Below are 22,995 nucleotides of genomic sequence, written 5' to 3' on the forward strand. Positions count from 1 at the left end.
AAAATCAAAGAAACCTTGGAAAAACTTGAGCGAAATATATTTGAAAGTTAGTTACAGTTGCGGATACCCACAAAGCGAGTAGGAATTTTAACCGAATAATCAGCTGCAGAGATTATTAGATACTTATAAAACAAACAAGGCATTTAGTTGCAAAACACGTGTTACGTTCGCGTGGTCATCTGTCGAGAACGTCCTGAAAGGAGATGTAATTTGCATGCATTCGAGGCCACAAAATGGGGAATCCCAGATACTGATAGTAGCCCACATCTTCAAGGGTAGGAAGACTGGAGACAATGTGGGGGATTCTCTGTTCGTGTCAAAGATGAATTTACATCAAACTTACAGCCGTTCAGGTGTACAGAGGTTGTTGAGGAGCTAAAATCATTTTGGTTTGTTAGGAGTTTCTTAAATATGAAGTACACTCTTTTTAATAAGAATACTATAAAATTTTCCAACCTCGATATTCTTGCGAAATTTTCGTTTTAAGCCTGATTTTTTTCTTGAAGTATTCTTAGTTTTTCAAATCTGAAACGGTTACAGGAGAAGATCAACCGCTCTTGAATAAAGACTGCGCTTTTTGAAAAATGAAATATGCCAGTTATGCGAGCTGAGGCAAATATTTTCAATTTCTTATAATATTCTTAAAAACTGGACGATTCTCATCCTGAAAATTCTTGCAAGAAATATTCTTGTTAAAGAAAAATAATGTTTATAATTTTCCAACAGAAACTTGTTGGGGAAGGTTGTTGTAGCTGCAAATAGTAGGGCTCGTGAATGTGTCTAATTCTTTGAAAGGATCGTGAAATATCTAAGAAGAGATTCGCTGTGTAAATTTTTTATGTGAACCAGGAAATCATGTCGATGGAATTTTACAAATTTTTTGGACTCACTGACCTTGAGTTCTAGACTTTTTGAGACTTCCATTGCTTCTAAATTTTTTTGATTCGAGTATTTAAATTTCTTATCTTTCCAGATTGCCCTGTTGCACGGTACTCTTTTTTTACACTTGAATTTCGGCACAGTAAATGCAGTTATCCAACGTTGAATTTTAAAGTTTTTTTTATCAAAAATAATTATTTACTGAAAATAATCGTCCAAAGCGAATATATATAATTTATTGCAAGGACCGCAAAAAGCATATTTCGGATTGAGGGGACTTACAAGAATTTGGAGGGACTAAAAAAACTTACAAGAGGGGACTAAAAATGCAAAAAAAATCAAGGGCAAGGAAAGTTTTTGTATGGTTTTAAATACATTTTGGAAATTATCGGGAGACTCCTCAGATCACTGCGCTGCCGCGTTCGAGATCTATTACGGACAATTATTTACCTCTTAGTAAGATAGCGCTGAAGGAGGATTTGTTCATACCGGCTTTTGTTTGCCTTTAAACAACTTTGATAAAAATTTATGGACAAATTTCGATGAATTTCTTGGAGAAAATGGAAAACGATACAAGACCTTTTGGCTAGATACTTGCAGTGATGTGAATGATTTTATACACCCAGGATACCGTTACAGAATGGAACCAGGAATGTAATGCTGAGCCCCTTTGTTGATGCCAAAGATTGGCAAATTTTTGCTTTTGCTATTTTCTTTCGCAACATTTTGTGCAAAAGCCCCCTTGTTGTTCTGATAGCACTACACCACTGAATGAACCATGATTATTGCTAATAGTGTAATGTTAATATGATGTAGTAATTATAATTCCAAATGCCAAAGAATTGTTTTCATTAGCAGGATTTTAAAGTATTGACGCTTGACAATGTCGTATGGGTGAAGGGTGCATTGGCAAAGACCTACGCCTGCGCCTGCGCCTGCGCTCTCCAAAGCTATATCTATCTCAAATACAGTAAGGCCTCACAAATAAAAAGCCACTTTCAAGAAAACTTTCAGGGTCAAATATTTTCTGAAAGGCTCTGATTGATAAACAACATTTTAGGTTAAAGGTTAATATAAAGTTTATCATATATGGGTCCAAAATGATTAATTTTGAACAAGGCATTTATAAATACACGTTTTTTAGTTGAAAGAATAAATTTAATTTGTAGGTAACCGAATAATGTAAAGCTTTAAGTATATAACGACATTTATTTCAAATTAAATACACATTTTACTGAATTGAAATGCAATTATGTATGGTAAGTCACGCAGTACCCGTTTCAAATATGGTACCCGGCCTTGGAAAATCTAAGAAACTTTTAAGAAGCTTTTCGCCTAAAAATAGAAAAACCAAGAAATAAGAAACTTCTAAATTAGAAAAAACAGTTTCTTATTTGCAGGGTCTCGTTGTATACTTAGTGCAAAATACAGTTTTATACAGTTGAATGTTGTTACATTGTACTGTATAAATTAGTAAATGTTATTACAACAGTGAACGTACAGAAATTACTCGCTCAGCCTCAACCAATTCAACGATTGCAAAAGACTGACTACTTACTGCATAAAAGAACATGAGCACTTTTTACGGACAAAATTTTAATCAAATTTTTGAACTTGGTAATATTTTGGGCTGTCTTTGTCGGTTATGGAAGTTAGTTCCAAATTTTGGTCCCTTGAAAAATGTAAGATCTGATACCATTGCTGGTAGTTTTGACTTTTACAAATGTCTTTTGTCTGACATTTCGTAGCTCAAACAGCCCCTCCCAACTGAAATGGGATCTAGAAAATATGTGCCATCCTAGATACACTATTTAATGCGTAATGTAAACATGCATATGTATTGAGGTAAAAAAAATCTCCAAGAGAAATAAGGCAAGACACTTAAGAAGAAATAAATAAATGATTATCAAATTAAAAATAAGCAACTTTCAGGTAGAAAATAAATAAATTTCATGTGCATTTATAAAATCTTTATAAATAATCGTAAGGTACCATATTGTAATCAACCTTACATAATTTGTTATAGCACTAATTTACATAAAGGTTATGGCCTGGAAATAAAACATTATTGCATAAATTGGAGACAAGACGACGAAAATATACTGTAATCTTTAAACTGTTATGGTTAGCTAAAAAGAAGCAAGGGTGTGGAAGAGGGCAGATAAATGAACTTGTGTAGTTGCAACTGATTAATTTATTGTCTTTTGATCAGGGGTGCAGTGGCCACCCAGGGACAATTAAGCTTTTTTCTCACTCTAAAAAATATTTCATACTGCGATCCTGATCATACTCTTGTATGTATGTATTTTATATTGGAATTTTTTTGTCAGGTAGAATTTCCAAAATAGCAGTTTTACCGAGGACCATCACAACCTGGACCATTACCGAGGACAGTTTTTGTTGAAAATGCTGAGATCCATCCAAAATTTTGTATGTAATTTATACTTAAAATTAAGGCTAAATCTATATGAGGCTTATACACGGGATTTTTACTCAAGGTAGAACTATGCAGTGAATATTTCATATTTATTTACATTAATTCTAAAAGATCATGATTAGTTTATCTATAAAGTCTGCACGGAGGCTAATTATTTATAAACAATGAATCGAAATATTACTTCTTGTAATGCGTGGGCGATCATTAGATATAAATCTACAATCAGTCATTTTGGTGAGCTCAAGTTATGATATGCTTCAATGTCACTCACCTCCATCAGTGGCAAGGTCAGCCAGACATGAAATGCTCCACCTCATATCAACTGGTCGGTCTATTTAATTTTTCCAATGTTTTCTCTTCACAGAAGCAGCTAAAAAGTGGTTTCACGCTAAACCCAATATCTTTTACAAATGCTCATTCCAAAGATTGATGAACTCTGCAAAAAATTGCAAAATCAAAATGCCATGGAAGCCTTCAGTTTTAAGCGGAGACATTGAAAGAGAATAGCTAACAAACTAGGTATTCCATTAAAGGGAAGCAGGGGCTAATTGTCCCCACACAATGGAATAAGATATCTATTAACAATTCATAACCAAACTTAATTTAGACTTAAGCCCCCCCCCCCCCCTCCTGGTTTGAAATTCAAGATTTTGCTTCTGCAATGAAATTTTTTTGCACTTTCATAATGATTAATGATTAAGAATAACAAATGCTTGTTATGTAGAACATTTCTTTATTCGGTTATGCACTTTCAATGTTAGGTGATATATGATTAAGACCAATATTTGATAAAAAAGTCCAAACTTTTGGTTGCAATGCTAGGTCGTTTACACGCGCCGCATAACGCATGATACTTTATTCCCGTTAAGCTTTTTGCTGGTCGTTCTCTCGCTTCCTCTGTCGATTATTCACTTTGACTTTGATGCTTATGCCTTAGCCTATATTCTCAAGCAAAAAGAGCGCATAAAACAATTAGGAAAGGACTAAATTCAAAACCCGAAATAATGTACAACAGTGATAGAGAATTACTCCCCAAAGCAAAGGAGTGAATTTGTTTGAAAGTTGCTTTACACGGCTTTGACTATAAAGAATAATTTTTAAGCAGAACCTTTGTCCGATATTTGCAGATGTCCGTCATTACTAGCTGTGTCCGATTCGTGAATAATTCTAAGTTGAGAAACCAATCAAAAGCGTTATCACTATCAAAAGTGCATAATTTGGTAATTACCTTGAAAATCAATCCGTCCATCTCCGTTTTTATCGGCGTCTTTCATCATTCTATCAATATCCTTGTCATTAAGGTTGTTTCCAAGCGACTTCATGACATTTTTCAACTCTCGTCGCTCGATGAACCCATTTTGGTCTTGATCAAAAACCCTGAAAGCTTCAATCATTGCTTCTTCAATGTTAACTGTCTCCTTCCTTGCCTCGATTATGCGAACAAACTCGGTCAATTCTATCGTGCCACTCCCTGTAAAGAGAAGGCCAAAAAATCAGGGACGACTGATGGAGGAAGATCTCTATTGTCACAGCAAAGGAGAAACTTGATGGAGGAAGATTTTTGCCAAATGGTGACAAATACCATTAAAATCTGAATGGGGTGGCGACAGAAATGGCCCGGCGCACTAAAAAACAGCAATGAATGACTAAGAAAATGTTGAAGCAATAAGGATAAAAAAAGAGAAAGATGCAAAAGTTATGAAATGTGACAAAATGCGTGTATAATTTACCATCATAGTCCATCTCATCCACAAGTGTCTTCAGGCTTTCTGAAGATATGATATACCCAAGCCTTTCCAACACGATTCCTAACTCCTCTGAGGTGATTCTACCATCGTGATTTGTGTCAAACAATGAAAACATCTCTCTGATTTCTGAAAAGAGAAACACGAAATAATGACGTCACATTTTCAGACATTAATCTTAAAATTTTCAGATGTCAATGCAAGAAGATGTTAAGACACAAAATAAGTTTGCAGTGACAAGTGGCAAGAAATGTGACAAAATTTACATTCCAACCAGCTTGTGGACCCCGACTAAAATTATGAAGACAAAAGAAAAATACCAAAGTATAAATGAATATTAACTGACAAGGGGTAGGCTGTCGCGTGAAGATGACGGGACAATGGTCGGGTATAAATCGTGCTTTATAAGTCTGTTTAAAAAATTTTATTAGTACCATAATCCGTCATTTTTAATTCTCTCAAAGAGTCAAATGTTTGTGATTGCCTTTGAATGATTCAACAGGCACTTTTGCTATCAAAAAAAATTCTTTCTTTCAGCTCATCATGAGTGGCAAGACGTATAACGATGAAAACAGATGGCTCCTTCTTCACAGTAGAATTGGAGGAACTAATTGATTTTAAGAATTAAGTCAGCACTAGGAGTTAGATTATGCATAACAGCAGTTGATTAACACTCAAGGGCCCGTACTGATGTGATTAAAAAAATTCAACAATCATACTAGTCTTGATTACTTTACCTGGGGAAAATAAAAAAGTGGAATAAAAGTCAAGCTTTAACCCTGAAATGCCAATTCTTTTAAGATTAAAGGTTTCCTTGTGTCAAACAAAGTTCCCTAATTGCAAGAGAAGCTAGACCATTTAGTTGTAGACTGGGCTCTAACAAGTGTACTGGATCTTATCGCGCGTAAAGAAGAGGCCTAAGGTAGAATGCTTTGTTACATGTTGGTATGGTTCCCCTTTATGGTCGATAATGTTTATGTGCCAGAATGTTAATCTCTAAATCTGCGAAGAAGCGCTGATTAATAACTTTGCGTTGTCTACTTTTCGTTTTGGCTAGGTTTTTTAGACGAAAGATTTTAGCTATTGAGTTCTTGTTGCTATTGATTTGAAGAGATGAGTCCCGGATGGGTCGGTCACATCTACAATCCAGGCCAAAAATAGCTGAAACATTTGAACAAAATAGGAGTTCGCGTGCTATATCTTCATATTGTATGCGCTGGTAAACTAAACCCCCTCCCCCCTGGGGTCAATGTTGGTTAAGATGGTTACTCTCTTCTCCTGATAGAAAGAAGAGAGGAACGAAACTTGAAAGGAGGCTAGAGTTAAAGTTAGTCTTCATCCTTCCTCGGGATAACCATTGTCAACGGAAACTATGATCGTGGCAAATACGTCAGAAATATAAAAATCTTCCAAAGAGAAAAAAATTGAAAACACTGTGCGATACAAATGTAGTAACCGATGTGATGTTGTTTGCTTTCAAAGACCTTTCTCTTGGTTTTCAGCAGTCTCTCTCAATTCCGATCTCTATCGATTCCGTCACATCTCTCTCAATCCCGATCTCGTTTTTCTTTCTAAATCCATTTATTGATATATATAAATATATATATACGTAGCTAAAGACCAACCTTCAAGCTCGTAATCTGTGATACTTGCCAACGCCTAAAAAGAGATTGAATCAAGTTATTGGCTGATAAGTCATGACGCGTCAATATTGGTTTTTACAAAGGTTCCTAGACGTCATAGTTTTTCCTGGATCTGGCAACCAGCTCAAATTGCAGGAAATATATCCAGATAAAATGACGTCACGAGGAATGCTAGTATCATAGTTTTATTTAATGAACTCTAAAACAACATCAAAAAATGCCGAGCAGCTAATCACAAGTGGGGGAAATTTTTTGTTCTTTCGATATTTCTTTAATTCAGTATAACCCAAACATATCCTCTGTCTATCCTTTCCAGTAATTTTTACTAGTGCCCTTGTACACTAAGTCTCAGCTGATCAAAGAAACCAAACTATATTTCCATACAAACACTCATATTTATTGAAAAAATGGTTCTTCATAAAATTTCGATAGATTTACTATGATGAAAGATATCGTCGATTTGGAAGTATAAAACTTTCTTCAAGTTGGGTACAAATAAAACAAGAGGACACGAGCTCAAGCTTTTTGAGCAAAGGAATCGCTTGAACGTAAGACAAATTTCCTTTTCGCAAAGAATCTCAGAGTCTAGCTCAACAGTGCTGAATTTTGAAAAGCTTTCTGATAGCTTCAATTACGAACACAAAATTAGCTTCTAAGGTTTCATAGGATGGAAGCCTCGCACTCCCTTATTCGATATATAATTATTATTTTTATGAAAATTTACTTTTGTCATTAACTCCAAAACAAATTATCCCGAAAACTCTTTACCAATTTTTCTGCTAAAGTTTAAGATGCTTTCGCATATGTGTTTTCTTTTACAAGGAAACATTAAGCTCGTTGATGCATGCTCAGTGATGCAGTGAAGGACATTTGAACAAGATCAATGTACCGCTGGGTACAGAAAACGCTTCATTTTAGCAAAGCAATGAGGGGAATGAACTGCAAGAAACACAAACCAGAGCAAATTCGTTTGTTACCTGCATTGTACCGCCGTTTCAAAGACACCCAATTTGGATAAAGGCAAGAAAATGTTGCAGAGGAAAACTTCCAAATCAACTGTCTACAGGATCAAGACAACCCAATTGAATATGAAAATATTGTGAAATTAACAATGATACAAGATTGGTAAAGTAAGACGCCACAAAAATATTCTCTGTGTTGTAATACATTAAATCTTTGGTAACACATTATTGTAATTTCATGGTTTTTGTAGTAAAACTGGAAATTCAATATTCTGAATTTTATCAAATGGGTGAACATTGATGGAAGTAAGAATACAACAATCACGACACGATCTCATTTTTTGTCGCTGTACTTGTTGTTAGTCATTCAAATTGACAATCCTTGAAAGAACACGGGCCATAGCATAATAGCCGTAAAATATAAAGAGCCACAAGGGGTGAATTAGGAATACACGAATTTGTTTACAATCATTTCAAATCTTTTTAATCGACCAAGCCTTCTTTCTTCTTTTACAAAGACGTAATATATAAATGGCGTTTTGGGAGTGCACATATAGTAATCCAACTGCGCCCAAAGTCTCCTTAGTAGAAACGAGCGAAGATATTACCGTCATAAACGATCCCTTGATTTTCGGAACCCACGACTGCGGAGGTGCGATAGTTTCTATGGAAACTAACAAATGTAAATAAAATATTTCGCTAAATTTGGCTTATTAGTAACCTTCCTAGCTGGAGTTCTTTGTAATTCATAATACTTCTGTGTTATACTTTTATTTAAAAATTCTACATCTCTAAATTCTAAATGATCAAAAGCCAGGTTTTGATCATTTTTCATCATTACAGCTTGAACAAATTTTTATACATGAAGCGTCTGAATAAAATAACAAGAGAATGTGACCTGCATTAAAAATTGAATTTGCCTTTGGTCTTCTTTCTGTTTTAATCAAAATCAAATTTTTTACAATAAAAGTGAAACAAAAAAGCTTTTCAGGAATCAAAAGAGACGTTTAGAAATCTTCAGGGTATCGAATCATTCCCCTACCAATAAGAAAGACCTATTTGATACAGGATTATATCAATTTAGAGTTACTTTTTCCACTTTTGTTCGTCGTAAAAATGCTTTTCGTTATTTTCATCATTTCAATAAAACGAAATTTGCAGGAAAGGAAGTTATTTGTCTCAATGATGCAAAATTAGCAGGGCGGAAAATGAAGTACTAGATATGTCAAGCCCAAAGATAGTTGTGTAAGCTCAAAATTGGCCGTTTCGGATGTACTGTGTTTTTATCGATGTTTATGTTCAAAATTGTAAAGTAATTTGCTCATGAAACGTCACTGCAAAATGGAATAAAATGACTGACTAAATTTGATTTTCCTATGTGCTCGTCTAAATTAACTTTTTCAGCGATGAAATTCAAGCATTTAGTAGCTACCTTGTGACGGAAATAGTCTGTGAGGAAGCTTAAGGCATACGGTAGCCTAAGATAGGCCTAGAGTTTATTGGTGTTGCTTTAGCACGAATCAGTTGTGGAAACAAAACGGCCAACAACGCAAACTATCAAACTTACCATTTGTCTCCTGCTCCTTCGTGTTGTACGCGATTGCCCACTGATCTTCGCAGTTGCAGACTGACATCAACGTCACGCTTCAAGTTTGTGGCGTCGTCACACTACTGTGTAGGAATGAAATAAGACATAACGAAACTCTACAACAGTTTTATACCGATTTTTGTCATTGATTCGCTGTTCTAAAGAACTTCATAAATGACTCACAAAGGAAACAAAACATGTTACGTGTACAACAATATCCAACGAAAAGAATGAAACAAGATAATGAACAAGCCCACTAGGGTCTCATTGTGGCTTTATTTTACCGTACAACACATATGCGGTTTAGGAAGGAAATATTTTTGTTTTCCTCAATAAAATACCTTATTTTGTTCTTTCTGAAAGAATGCCGAAGTGGCATGTTTAACTCATCATATTTATTATAATTTGTAGAAGCTAAACGACGATGCATTGAATACCGTTGAATAAATATTGACTGCTATACCTGGTGGCTTTTCACAAGAGGCTGGAAGGAGGGCATTCACAATCTCTGTTGTTTTTCTATTAATTCTCGTTGATGTACATTCGGTTTTCGAAAAGTAAATGAGATTTACAGGAAATCCCAAACAATCAGGATATTTGTTTAATTGAATCAAATAAAAACGTTTTTACATAAAAAGGTATCGCAGATTTCCAGGCTCCCGACCTTGTCGACGTGTAATTTGTGATTCTAAACAACATGTAGGGTTTCGAAAATCCTAAACTTGTAAGTTTTGAAGGCAACCTGACGGAAGATATCGTGCTGATTTGTGATTTGGACGCTACACAATGTACCAGTTTCGAAAGTAGCCGCTTTGAAAGCGACACAAATTACAAGTTTCGAAAGGTACAAAATGTACCTGTTTCCAGAGCTGCAGAATGGATAACCTTTGGAGCAGTGTCACCAGACCTAGTATGCTTTTGGCATAATTTTGGACAAAAATCGTCCTTTAGCATAAAATCTGGCATAGTTTGAAATCTAGCATAATTCTGGCATAATTTTAATATTTGATAAGAAAATCATTGTTTCCATTGATAAGTGATCCGCTGTCTATCGTAACTGCATGCAAATACATTACACCCGTATGTGTGGCTATTATTATGTGAGTAAATTGTGACGCCATCTTATCATAACATACCAGTACAAGGAAGGAAGGTTTTTAAGTAACGTCTGTAATTGATGGTAGCTGATTGGTTACTGTCTAAGTTGGCAATGATGATTTCTTAAAAATAGCTCTGTCAGTGAAAAATATGGGCCACCTTATTTTTACATATACAATTAATTAATTTGCGCATGCGCTAGCCTCTTTTTAAAAGAGGATAGCCTTGATTTGAAAGTTAGCATTTTTTTGTAAATCTAGCATAATTTTATGACAATTTTGGCATAATTCCGAAATTGTGATCTGGTCACACTGCTTTGGAGTAAGGGTGCTGTCCTAAAAAGCTAGGAAGAGGCTGTGTTGCTGGCAATTTCTAGAAGCCACACCCATGGCCACATAAAAATATACATGCATGAAATCATTACAACTTTTCATAGACTCGAAAAGCCTGATATGAAATTTCTCATTCACGGAAAATCTATAAGATCATAGAGTGTTATCAACACAGAATGCGTTCAGGCAAACATTCTCACGAGGCTGAGAACTTCTTCCACGCTGGATCTCTCTAAATTTTAACAACGGGGACTGAGCGCTGCACAAGCACCCCATCCACGACACTTCTGATTTTGAGTTTACAAAATGTACCACTTGGTGAAACCTGATATAGCACACCATATGACAAAATATACCTCTTGAACGTTGAAGAGTTCAAGAGGGAAATGAAGAGTTCAAAAGGGAAATGAGCTCTTTCTGTCTAAATAAGAAGTCTGGGTCTTTCGTTTATATGTGGACAAGATCTGCAAGACAACCTCGCAAAAAATAATCTAGAGTGTTTTTGGTCTTATATAACGAATCTAGAGTGCCTGTGGTCTGGATGAGGTGTCGGGGTCTGGGTGAGAGGTCTGGGTGAGAGGTCTGGGTGAGTGGGGTCTGGGTGAGGGGGTCTGGGTAAGGGATCTTGGCGAGAGGTCTGGGTGAGGGGGTCTGGGTGAGGGATCTTGGCGAGGGGTCTTGGTGAGGGGGTCTGGGTAAGGGATCTTGGCGAGGGGTCTGGATGAGGGGGTCTGGGTAAGGGATCTTGGCGAGGGGTCTGGGTGAGGGTGTCTGGGTAAGGGATCTTGGCGAGGGGTCTGGGTGAGGGGGTCTGGGTAAGGGATCTTGGCGAGGGATCTGGGTGAGGGGGTCTGGGTAAGGGATCTTTGCGAGGGGTCTGGATGAGACGTCTGGGTGAGTGGGCCTGGGTAAGGGATCTGGGCAAGGGTCTTCGGTGCAAGGGACTTGATTAAGGGTCTGAGTGAAGGGTCTGGGTGATGGGAAGAAATGGAGTTAGGTGCATAAAGAATAAGAAATTGAACATATTAAAAGAAGCCTCGTAGCGACGGGAGTTTCATATAGTTTTGACGGCATTTAAGGTCCCCGATGGGATAAAGCCATTATCTATCGAAGTTTCCCAACAAAGGGAAAATAAACCGTCAAAACGAAGCAGAGCAAAATAGCAAAACGATAAACATGAAATAATTTTCTTCCACTCTTGATTCCTACCAATTACTAAACTCAAAATTACCTAGCCTCAACCACGCCTTGTAAATTGTCCAAGTCTTCTTAATAAAAAGGCAAGACAGTCTTGTATTAAGTTTTGTATTAAGTCGTGATTGTCCAAGATATCTATTACGTGTAGAAATTTACTTTCATACTAGCCTCTATCCATCTCGATTTCGTAACAACTATAATCAAGCTAAGTTAATAAACTGTGACCTTTAAAGCTAACAATTATCCATGCGTTATACTGCCTCAAGTCCTTATCTCTAACTTAAAGCAATTACAAGGAAAGAAGCTAGAAACGTCAATGATTGGTATTTATTATCTTCCAACGGACTCTTCTAGTGATCTTCGATAATCTTTTTATCCTCATGTTTTATCGTCATTTCAATCTTAGAAATGTCGGCACGGAAGCCTATTTCGAAAAAATTGTCAGTGTGAGGGTTATCTCAATTACTAGCTATCGGCCAAACCGCTCATGACAGTATGCAATATGCATAATAATTATAATTTGTGATAATGATAATGTATGCATAAAACTTGTTTGCATACATTTATGACAGTATGCAGAATGCTTCTATTAACCAAGTACCGGTGAATCTAGTGTTCCTAAAATATATGTTTTACAATAGATGTTATTTAAAAGCTATTTATGTCTAAAGAAAGAATAAATGGTCAAGTCTAAAGAAAAATGCCAAAATTCAAGGTAAAAATCCTTGCAAGAACTTATGAACTTTAGAATTGATGTTATGTGTTCCTTTGGCATTTTATTGAGCATTTTTGCACTCTGGAATGCAAATGTTTTCTGTCCTGTTTCAGACTTCACTTCTGGAAGCTGTGTTCATTTCCACAAGTTGCTTTGTTTGAAAGTTTGAAAGTATTTCATAAAGTCAGGCATATGTTTGGTCATGTCCCCAGTCACACAATCCATACAATGATCGAATGTGTGAATGGTTACCACTCCTTGGAAGTTGCCGAATTGTCAAGTAAAATGTGCTGTTATTGTGATCAGCAAGCATGGAGAGAAGGTTTTTCTGATAGCAGTGCTAGGCTGTATTTTCTGAACTGCCAGTTTTTAGAAGCTTTTCTACGTTTGAAAAGAGTTCTTGAAAAATGTTCTATGGTTCTGAATTATTTTTTTCAATCATTAAATCTTGACTGGTACCGCATACTGTGTGGCACGTAGAACTTGTGTGGCACAAACCACTCAACAAAGGAGCCATATTACAAAATATTTGTTTTCAATACTGTGTCATATAAATATAGCCAAATATGGAACTCGATCCCCAACGAAATAAAATATTCCCCAACTTTGGAAGGATAGGACACGATAAGATAGGATAAGATAGGATAGGATAGGATAGGATAGGATAGGATAGGATAGGGTAGGATAGGATAGGATAGGATAGGATAGGATAGGATAGGATAGGATAGGATAGGATAGGATAGGATAGGATAGGATAGGATGGATAGGATAGAATAGAATAGAATAAGATGGGAAAGAATAGGATAGGATAGGATAGGATAAAATAGGATAGGATTGGATAGGATAGGATAGAATAGGATAGGATAGGATAGGATAGGATAGAATAGGATAGGATAGGACAAGATAGAATAGAAAAGGATAGGATAGGATAGAACAGGGTAGGATAGGATAGGATAGGATAGGATAAGATAGGATAGGATAGGATAGGATAGGATAGGATAGGATAGGATAGGATAGGATAGGATAGGATAGGATAGGATAGGATAGGATAGGATAGGATAGGATAGGATAGGATAGGATAGGATAGGATAGGATAGGATAGTATAGGCTAGGATAGGAACGGATAGGAGAGGTTTTATTAAAAACATTTTGTTTATGAATATAACAATAGATAATGTTCAGAGATGCAATTTTCACAACAAAAGCCGGCATATTTCAACCTGTGTCTAAAAAAAACATGAATGCTAAAGCCATCTGTTGCAATAAAAGTCAAAATGGGCAATCTGAAACTGTATCCCAAAATTTCATTGCAGTTATTGAAAATCTGCATATCATTCAATACTTGAAACATTTACTTGTTTTTCGGAAAGTATTGACTGCGTAAGACTAGTCGTTGGAATCAGCAAATACATATTTATTTGCAAACTTTATTTCACTGAACGGCTTTATGGCAAACGTCGGCCTTTTATCGTAGAAAATTAAGAGGAGTTGTTTGAAAAGCTTAGTTATACAGCACATTCATTAAAAATTCTTTTGTTTCATAAAGAAACAAAGTACAGCTGGTTCTTGCCTCAAAATTGAAAGATCCGCGAATATTTGATTTGACGAAATATAGCCTTCATCTTTCTACGCTTTTATGTTTTGTGTTGATTTCATGGATGCTGCAAAAATCTTGAAAGATGTTTACAAATCGTGTCTGTGGAAAAAGTAAATTTGAATACATGATTTAAGAAAAGACGATTTTTTGAGCTTGCCTGTCTTCAAAAGCCAATGTTTTGCGTTTGTGGATGGTAAACAAATTGTATTTGGTGCTAACAATAAGGTTGAAACATAGATTAGCATATCATTGCACTCACTGGGCAAATTTTGTGGTGCTTGCATACCTGAAAATTGGCTTTGGATAGAAACCTAATGGAAAGGATAAGAAACAGGTTGTATGAGGCGAAGGAAAGGTTCGAGAACCATGTTAAAAAATTCGGAAAGGGGACTTTCCTGGGATATTCGCTGGCTATTATTCCTCGCTTCTTTTTCGTGTTCCACGCCGTGCTTTCAGTTCGTTTATTGGAGAAATACATGAAATATGAGACGATACATGCAAATGATAAAGATATTCTGGTTGCAACGCAGATACCGATTTCGCCTCTTTTTGCTGGACTTATACTCCTTGGGTTTGAGTCTCTGTACACTTTGGTAGCAAGGAAAGGACATGAGTATAAACAGTAAGTATTACAAAAAACTTACAAGTAAGTATTACATAACGTTCGTTTCGTTATCATTTTTCCACCCAATTTGCTACCATATGGCTGCTTTTCATGCAAACTTTATCGAGTAGTTAATCTAATCGGCAAGAAGCTAAAAAGCGTATTAGAGAAGCAAATCTGACAAGTTTATCTGTGTGAGACTGGTTTTAGATCCATTGGTAGGCTGCTCACATGCAAAATCTTGGGCAGCTGAGTAGGAATCAACAAGCACCTTAGATATTTTAACTTTTTTGAGGTCTTTCATAAAAGGGGTCTTTTTTAATGCTATTGATAAACTGAATTCAGATATCGATTCTGCAAGCAACATTTTGACATTATTGTAAAAAGCGCAGGATAAAACCTCTTTGCATGACACAAATTTTTGACCTTCTTGCAAACTATAATTTGAACTGGTTTGAAGACAAGACGACAGGTACAAGGAGTATTTGCTAACCGCCCATTGTTTGGCAAACGAAGCCTCTCTCAATACAAATTGGCAAAATGCAACTGTTGGCATAAAGCAAATACTGAAAACGACCTAACTGTGAAAATTCTCGCAAAACATTACCGGCTACCTAAACATTATTTTATGCGTGTCTTTTTAAAAGGATTTCCTTTTCAATACGCATGACATATGAAGACATCACAAAACCTTTTGTTTTTCCGGGGGTCCTATCATTCAAGAATTGATATGAAGACAAACGGCACACCAATAAGGTACAGAGCAAGAGAAGTCAGTCTCCACATACAAATAAAGATATATTGTTGCAAGAACCCTTATTGTACTCTCTGTAGCACTAACCCCTATCTATTCCCGATGAATAACAATACCTATCATGTGAGAATGAAATGAAATGAAATAGAATTGGCAAGTTGCTTGAAGCTTCTATAAGAAAGTGCAAGAAACTTGGGACTTAAATTTGCCAAAAATGAAAACATTTTCAAGAATTGAAGAAAAAGGATGGAAATGGAAAAAGAAAAGTTGAAAAGCCTTGATTTCATTTGAGACAACATTTTTGTTTGAAATGAAGAATTGGGTTATGGATTCATTTGAAGACAGTATGGAAAAATGAGAAAGACGATGCAGTAGTCACATCAGATCAATGTTGAATACTATCCCAAGGTACATGGCTCTCAACGAATAACATTAGTTGCTGAAGAAGATCAAAGTAAAATTATAGATCCATTTGGTTGCTTATTATTCAAAGATGTATATCCTAAGATTGCTCAAGAGTTCCTTTTCCATTTCAGCATATGGTTCAGCGGATTTCTTTATCTTGTTACGGAAATACCTGTTATATTTTGTCTCGAGTACGCATTCTTTAAAAAGAGGAAGATGTACTCAGATCTTGCAAAAACAGTTGCTTCAAACGGCACAGCGAATATTGCTGTACTTACAAAACCACCTTATGAACCGGATACGTATGTGGTAAGTGGAAGATCCTGCATTTCTGTAATAGTGCTGTGCAGCTTGGTATTTCATGCCTTGCAAGTTTACAGCAGTATGATAGATTATTTCAAATTCCGAAAAGTGTATTCGGGAAATTGTTGCTTTGTTATGTTATTTGTTATATATTGAAACTCCACTTTCTGAGGCTACACAGCTATTTATCAGCAAAACGGACATAGGAATGGGCAATAACTTGGACACATTTTGAAGCTCATAAGGCTAACGCCATCAATATATTGTCGCTCGCACGCCTGTAACTAATTCTATGTTGTCACTTAAGAAACTGTGACAATTCTTAGCTTTGGCAGAACGTGTTGCTAGCAGATCTCAGTTTTTGTAATGATTTATAGAATGTTTTTGAACTAATCGGCCAACCATCATATCCTACAACAGAACTGCTTCCACCCTGCTCTACAGTTCAACTGCACTGAACAATTCATCAGGAAGTTTGCTGAGCTTGGGCTTATATGTGTCATCATCATTGGTCGCTGGATGCTTCCACGAGGGGAACTGACACGTGACCAACTGTCAGCTCTTCTGATTGGCTACGTGAACACAGCAGCAGATTTGACAGGTAGGATTCTGACGTGAATACAGTATGATATTAATGACAAGAGAGCCTAGATTGATATCAGTCAAAATAATAAAAACAGCAACCATCATATCGATTTTTTTGAAGGTTTATTAAATGAAGTTTAAAAACATTAAAATGTAGGGAAATGCTACAAAGTTAAAACACAAATCACTTCATGTATTTATGAAATTGTCATATTAGTTACAAAGGAAATACTTGAAAGCGATTATTGCTATCAAGAGCCTTATCTTTGTGTCTTTGCGATGCTTTAGTAAATTATTTTCCCATCTTTTTCAGAGTTTGTAGGCCTTTTGACTAAGACTGAAATTAACAGTCAGAAAACAGTGGTAGTTGTTGTGTTGGTTATATACAGCCTCAGTCTGATGCAGTTCACTGTAGTCACAACAAGCACAACGTACGAATACTCTGAATCTGAGAAAGAGGAGGTAGGTTTTTACCTTATATGGCAAGCATACCTAAATATGAGAATAACAGGTTGATTGCGATCAAAAATAAACCAATCAGTTTGTTGCATTGGGTGGTAGAAACAGATCGACAAATAGGATGTACAACATAATGGTAGCTCTAACCATTTCACAAAGCTTCTGAAGTGATGGCTTCTTTCAAAGTTGAGAGCCTCCTTTTCTTAAGGGTCATCGCGTATTTCCGGGATGCCTTTTCTAATGCGCGCTGAGTAATTTTCATTCCGGAAATTTTTCCGGAAATTCCTGAGTTCTTCTGAAGACTATCTTCCAGGAAACTCCACAAAACTTGCCAAACCTATATCCAGCCTTGCTTCTCTGAGGAAGGTTTCCAAAGTTGAAAGGTATCATCTGGAGGAAGGAAGGGCACCTTCTGGAATTGGTTTCAGAGTCTGTTCTATGGCTCTCTTTCTTTCCTGAATGTTTTATGTTTTTTAATTGTTACGCTTTTTTCTAGATAAACTATCTTACCAGAAATCTCACACAACACCGAGTACAGAGCTACTTGGAGCCAAGAGCTGTAAAAATGCGACAATCAGATATGTCGAGAAGCGTCGACAAACTAGCTAAAGATGTGTTTCGCACAGGACAAAGAGTTGGCAGGAGAGGACGAGCTGTCTTGCCAGAATCAGGTGCTACAGGGCAAAACACGATGAAAGAGAAAGGGCAAAACAAAAAAGGAAAAGAAAAGCTTGTTAAAGATATTATTTATGAAGAATCCGAAGAGGTTTGGGAAAAGGAAAACCAGTTTCAAGGCCAACAGAATGACAAAGAAGTAAGTAGGATGGTATGGGTTATGTTATTGACGAAGAAGTCTTCTTTTGGTTAGAAAAGAAGAGCCAACATGTTACGACAAAATGTTCCATGTTTAATTCTAATTAGGATGCGAGATATATGTTTCAACATTAAGCTGGAACTAACACACGAAAAATCAAGGTGAAATGAGAAAGACAGACAAAAGATTCTTAAACAGTCTCGTCAGGCTTTTTGTAACAGGCTGCGGAAAATACTTCCGGATTGCTATGTATTTCGTTAAACCCCGAGGCAGTGATTGCATTAGGAGGTAGCTACACTCACTAGACGAAACTATCTTGGTCTGGTGATTCTATAAAACTACATTTTCGTGGGTAGAAGATGCATTTGATATTTTATATTGACAAAAACTGAAATATTTTATTCTATATGGGTATTGACAGACATTGAAAGAATCCCGAAAGGCTCATGGCTTCTATGTTGCTCTTTTAGTTGCACTTTATTCCAAATCTTTGCGTATATTGGTTTAATAAGCTCTATAATTGACCCTTGAACGCTATTGGCAATATTTTCAATAGACGAGCGGCACTGATCGTGCAATATTTACGTGCCAGTTGCTTCCATGCAATATTTACTGCCAGGCATTGTTGTGCCTTCAAATGTATGAATTTTTTCAAACCACTTGATGTCTTACTTTTTAGAAGATTGCTAGTGATGGGTTAAATGAAAAAATTCAATATGATGTTAACTGCAATGAGCCTAAAAATGGCGCAAAAAGAATGAAGGCTGAAGCTTTTGAAAAATGGCAGTCGGACCTCCACGTCTCAATTCGCCTTGAGAGAGTTAGGAAGTCTATCACACAAGAGAATTGGAAAGATCTCTCGGATACATTGAAGAATTTAAAAAGGAAGCGATATGAGCAAAAGCATGATAATCTTGAATTTGATGAAAATCTAAAGCAGTACCCATCAGAAATTTTGCCACCTGAAGAAGATTTTGATGACAGTGATGACCAGTCTTCGTGGAGCAAATGGATTGAGGTTGTTCAAACTGAAATGGGTGGATTGTTGATAGCTTTGTTGCTTCAAGAGATTCCGTTCTTCTTCACAAGAGTTGCATTTATGTATAACTACAGACTCTTCGATAGAGGCCTTATCTTTTATACAATCAAGAACTTCTTTATGTTAAGTTTCTTGAATTATAGATTATGGGTGGCAACAACTGATGATTGAGATGCATCTTTATTGGGGTAAAAACTAAAGGACCTGTTGACACTTGCCTCTGCCTCACGACAAAAACTTTGTCCCTCTTTTGAAGAGAACTGCCCATTTGCATGCTCTGTGATAAGCAGCGATGCCCCATTTATCGTGCTCCCCAACTTTGAGCCCCATAGCTACTACGCCCATTGTTAATCCTGATATCAAAGATTCTTGTAGAAGTAACAAAAAGTGAAATATAAGATCTTGATGATAAAACTAATGAGAAAAATTCCCCTGAATTCAGCATTCCTGATGTTACTTTTCAGGTATTTCTACCCTTCTTTAAAGGCATTCGATCGATGCAGGTAAAAGTGGCTTACAGCCACTTGACCCCCAGTAGTTGACCAATCAAATTGCGCACAGAGAAAAACATGTGAACAGTTTCCGCCTTTCTACAAATCGGCGAAATCCTAGAGTGGTTTCACGCGAGTAGTTTGAATTTCCTATCAAACGCGCGTGCTCTAACCGAGTTATTTTTGGATTCGCTGTACTTATGCATGTCAAATGCCTTTAAGATTTGTAAAGTTAGCTAAACTTTGTTGACCTTTTTCTTTACCATCCCTAAATTCAAAATACAATATATTGCACATTAAACTACTTCAGGAAAGACTGGCATAAATCTTTGAAACACTGTATGAATATGTTATTAAAAAACTATAACAAAAAGCTATGTATATTTTAGTTTTTGTCTAATCGAAAAGGATTTTAAATGATGTTATTTGAGCCGAAGTATTACAGATGAAATCTTACTGTTAGTTCATTTTCGTCAAAAATGACGTTAAAACGATCTGTTTGCCTGAACGTGATCTTGTTTTAAAATGTATCGCTGATGAAAGTAACTGAATATTATTCACAAAACTAAACGTACAAGCCACTACAAATAGATTTACATTTCATGAGGTGAAGTTTCGAGCTGTTGGTCTTGCAAGCTGGCCAGCTGACACAAAAATTTTGGTGCATTTTTGCTTTGTGGGACTAGAGTTCTAGCCAATCAAAACGCACCATTTATCTCTTTGGTTTTCTGAGAAACCCTGACAGAATTATTTATGGCGGTAATTCTCGAAAATGCTATAGAAAATTCGCCTCCTCTAAATACCTTAATTGTTGAAATAGGTATACTAAACAAACCGGAATAACTGATCCTGATCAGAAGACTTGCTTTGAAATTCCGATTTTTTCTATTGCCTTAAGATAAACATCAACTAATCAACGATTAAATCTTCTACAATCAACATCTAACGTTTGGTGCATCCACTGCAGCGCTATTCTCTCAAAAGAGAGTGCAATATACAAATGGTGTCCTGGAAAAGTTTTGCAATTTTCTTAGTCTTTTTCCAGACATTTGCCAACGCATAGGCACTCAAAATGAGGTAGGGAATGTGAAGGTGCCCCAGCCCGAAAGCGATACGTACGGCATACCTGTACACTATAAGATTACAGTTGACGTTATGGTTACATTCGATGATTGCTTCATTGCTGATAATATCCACATACTGGAATCTTGGAATTTCCAATAATTGGTTGTGCACAAGTCTACTCTGCTATGGCATTTGCGCCCGGGGGCCTTTTCGTCACTCATTGTGATAGATGAAAATGGTACGGTCACTGTTGCCTCAAGTTTCATTATTACACTTACTACTACACTATACAAAATTTCGTCTGTGTTTCGTACCTTTCTCAATAGTGAAGCAAATTTTGTTATTTAAAAGGGAATCACAGTCATTCATCTCTGCGTAATCAAGGCAATTATCTTATACAGTAAACACCCGCATAACATAACAGAAACTAGTGGATAAGCCTGGAGTCCGAATAGGTTTTTATTTGTGGAAAACACCAAATTACAGTAAAACTCTAGTTGCTTAGTCATTGAGATTAAAACTTTAGCTGATATTATAAATGCTTCAAAATATCTATATTAATGTAGTATTTATTAATTTGTTCAATATTTCAATATTTATTGATTTCCGAGCTAAAGTGCTGTTCTATTCATTATTTTACTCCACTTAAAGTCATTGGTAGACTCCTTTTTGCTCGAATATCCCAGCACCTTTTGTATGTAGTAGGGGTTTCCACAAATGAGTTGATAATCCACTGGAATCCCAAGACTTATAGCCCAAGTAAATAACATGCTTGACGTTTTAATTGGAACAAAAGAAATATGTGAAAGCCCAAAACCAACTAAAGAGCGTAAACAGCCTTATTCCCTTTTAAATACCCAATATATGAGAACCTAGTCAGACTGACTTAGTCAAGTTTCTTATATGGTGAAGGTTACTGTATTGTATACCAGGTGAACGTTGCTCTGACGCATCCAAATCAAAGTGAAGCATGTAAATTACATGTTAGATTAAAGTTGTAGTTAGAAACAAAAGACCTCGAGCTTGTAAGTATCTTTTATGCATAAAGTTAACGCCCAAAAGGTTCCTTGAGTTATTCTGTATTCTGTTTGCTCACAATAAACCCACAGTGTTGTTTACAAAACAGAATGGTTAAATATTTAATTGCAACTGTCGTAATATGTCATCTTATTTTATCGTTGCATAGCGACAAACATTCAGCTTGTTAATATCTTGATTTCTCTGTGCTTATTTCTGCTAGGAAGAAAGAAGTCTTTGAGATTATTTACGAAACACTAAAAAAGGCTTTTGTTAAAGAAAGAATCCAGACAGGTTAGAATACTCTTTGCTTAAATGAAAAAACCAGAAAGAATCCCATACAAAGAGGTATATGGATATTCCCGAACAAGACAAAATGCCCTAACCTTGATATATTTTGACATTAAAAGAACGACGTCAAATAACAACCAATCAGAGGCGTAATTCTTTCTCCCTTTCGATTCACGCCTGGAAATCTGTTTACCTAAAATATGTTACTATGCGACGTTTATAATCTGAACACTGAACGAAAGGTGCTTTTGGTATGCTATTTTCTCCATTTCCCTGCATTTTCGGAAATTGCAGTCGACATTGTGACTATCTGAGCATTCATAATAGCATTGAAATCTTCAAAAATAGGTTCTAATTGTGTGCATGTCATTTTAATTGATAAATTTGATGTCCTACCCCAAAGTTTTGTCGTGGTTAATTCAAATCTAGAAGTTACTTGCATGGACACCAATGTCACCTAAGCACTCATTAGCCATCATCAAAGGAATTGAATAGAGGATAGCCTCAGTAAAAGCCGAGACCCAAAACACATGACACAACATGTTTGACTAACTCGCTCAACAAATATCTTTCCTGCTTCCCAAATATAAAGAGCTACGCTAAACGTTTGACCCTGATTTAGCGCGAGTTACTTTCAAGAAAGCACTGCTGCAAGCAGATGATTAATAGAAGAAGAAAAGGAACGTTTTCTTACAGTTAAATGAGTTTTGATATCGCCGAATCAATTGATATCGCTGTATGACAATATCATTTAGATTGAAAATCAGAGTTTGAATAGCTCTGCAAATGAGAGATTGAATAGCTCTGCAAATACGGCATCGAACACCATACAACACCCCCCAATAGAAAGTTTAAACTTCCTCACCCTTTGACTATAGTCATAGAGAGTCTTACGTTCAGTTGTTTGACCTTCACTGCTAAGTCCCTTGAAGTCTCCTGTAAGACGGGTGTACACTGAAGACACACACGAATTTT

General features: G+C 36.2%; 2 protein-coding genes across 2 annotated transcripts in view; one reads left to right on the forward strand and one right to left on the reverse strand.

Moving 5' to 3' along the window:
* Positions 1-2,760: 2,760 nt before the first annotated feature.
* The window catches only part of LOC135688247 (neo-calmodulin), a 47,582-nt gene continuing 27,347 nt past the window's right edge, over positions 2,761-22,995 (reverse strand). The window contains exons 3-7 of the mRNA XM_065205021.2: positions 9,234-9,337; positions 6,687-6,720; positions 5,047-5,190; positions 4,545-4,787; positions 2,761-3,752 (exon numbers count right to left, since the gene is read on the reverse strand). Coding sequence (XP_065061093.2) covers positions 3,721-3,752; positions 4,545-4,787; positions 5,047-5,190; positions 6,687-6,720; positions 9,234-9,236 — 456 coding nt within the window. The 5' untranslated portion in view covers positions 9,237-9,337 and the 3' untranslated portion in view covers positions 2,761-3,720. The remainder of the gene's footprint in view (positions 3,753-4,544; positions 4,788-5,046; positions 5,191-6,686; positions 6,721-9,233; positions 9,338-22,995) is intronic.
* LOC135688243 (uncharacterized) lies at positions 13,525-22,887 on the forward strand. The gene is made up of 6 exons (XM_065205016.2): positions 13,525-14,815; positions 16,088-16,265; positions 16,680-16,860; positions 17,158-17,306; positions 17,800-18,117; positions 18,797-22,887. Exons 1-6 carry the CDS (start codon positions 14,508-14,510, stop codon positions 19,325-19,327), a joined length of 1,665 nt encoding a protein of 554 aa, XP_065061088.2. The 5' UTR covers positions 13,525-14,507; the 3' UTR covers positions 19,328-22,887.

The sequence above is a fragment of the Rhopilema esculentum genome, chromosome 19 (genome assembly GCF_057945365.1).
Source record: "Rhopilema esculentum isolate cy_ngs chromosome 19, ASM5794536v1, whole genome shotgun sequence".
Classification (NCBI taxonomy): Eukaryota; Metazoa; Cnidaria; class Scyphozoa; order Rhizostomeae; family Rhizostomatidae; genus Rhopilema; species Rhopilema esculentum.

What these genes read in the sequence shown, in the direction of transcription:
- LOC135688243 (XM_065205016.2), top strand. Translation starts at nt 14,508, where the DNA reads ATGGAAAGGATAAGAAACAGGTTGTATGAGGCGAAGGAAAGGTTCGAG. An exon ending in ATGAACCGGATACGTATGTG is followed by an intron (nt 16,266 to 16,679) that starts GTAAGTGGAAGA and finishes ATCCTACAACAG; the next exon opens with AACTGCTTCCACCCTGCTCT. An exon ending in CACAGCAGCAGATTTGACAG is followed by an intron (nt 16,861 to 17,157) that starts GTAGGATTCTGA and finishes CATCTTTTTCAG; the next exon opens with AGTTTGTAGGCCTTTTGACT.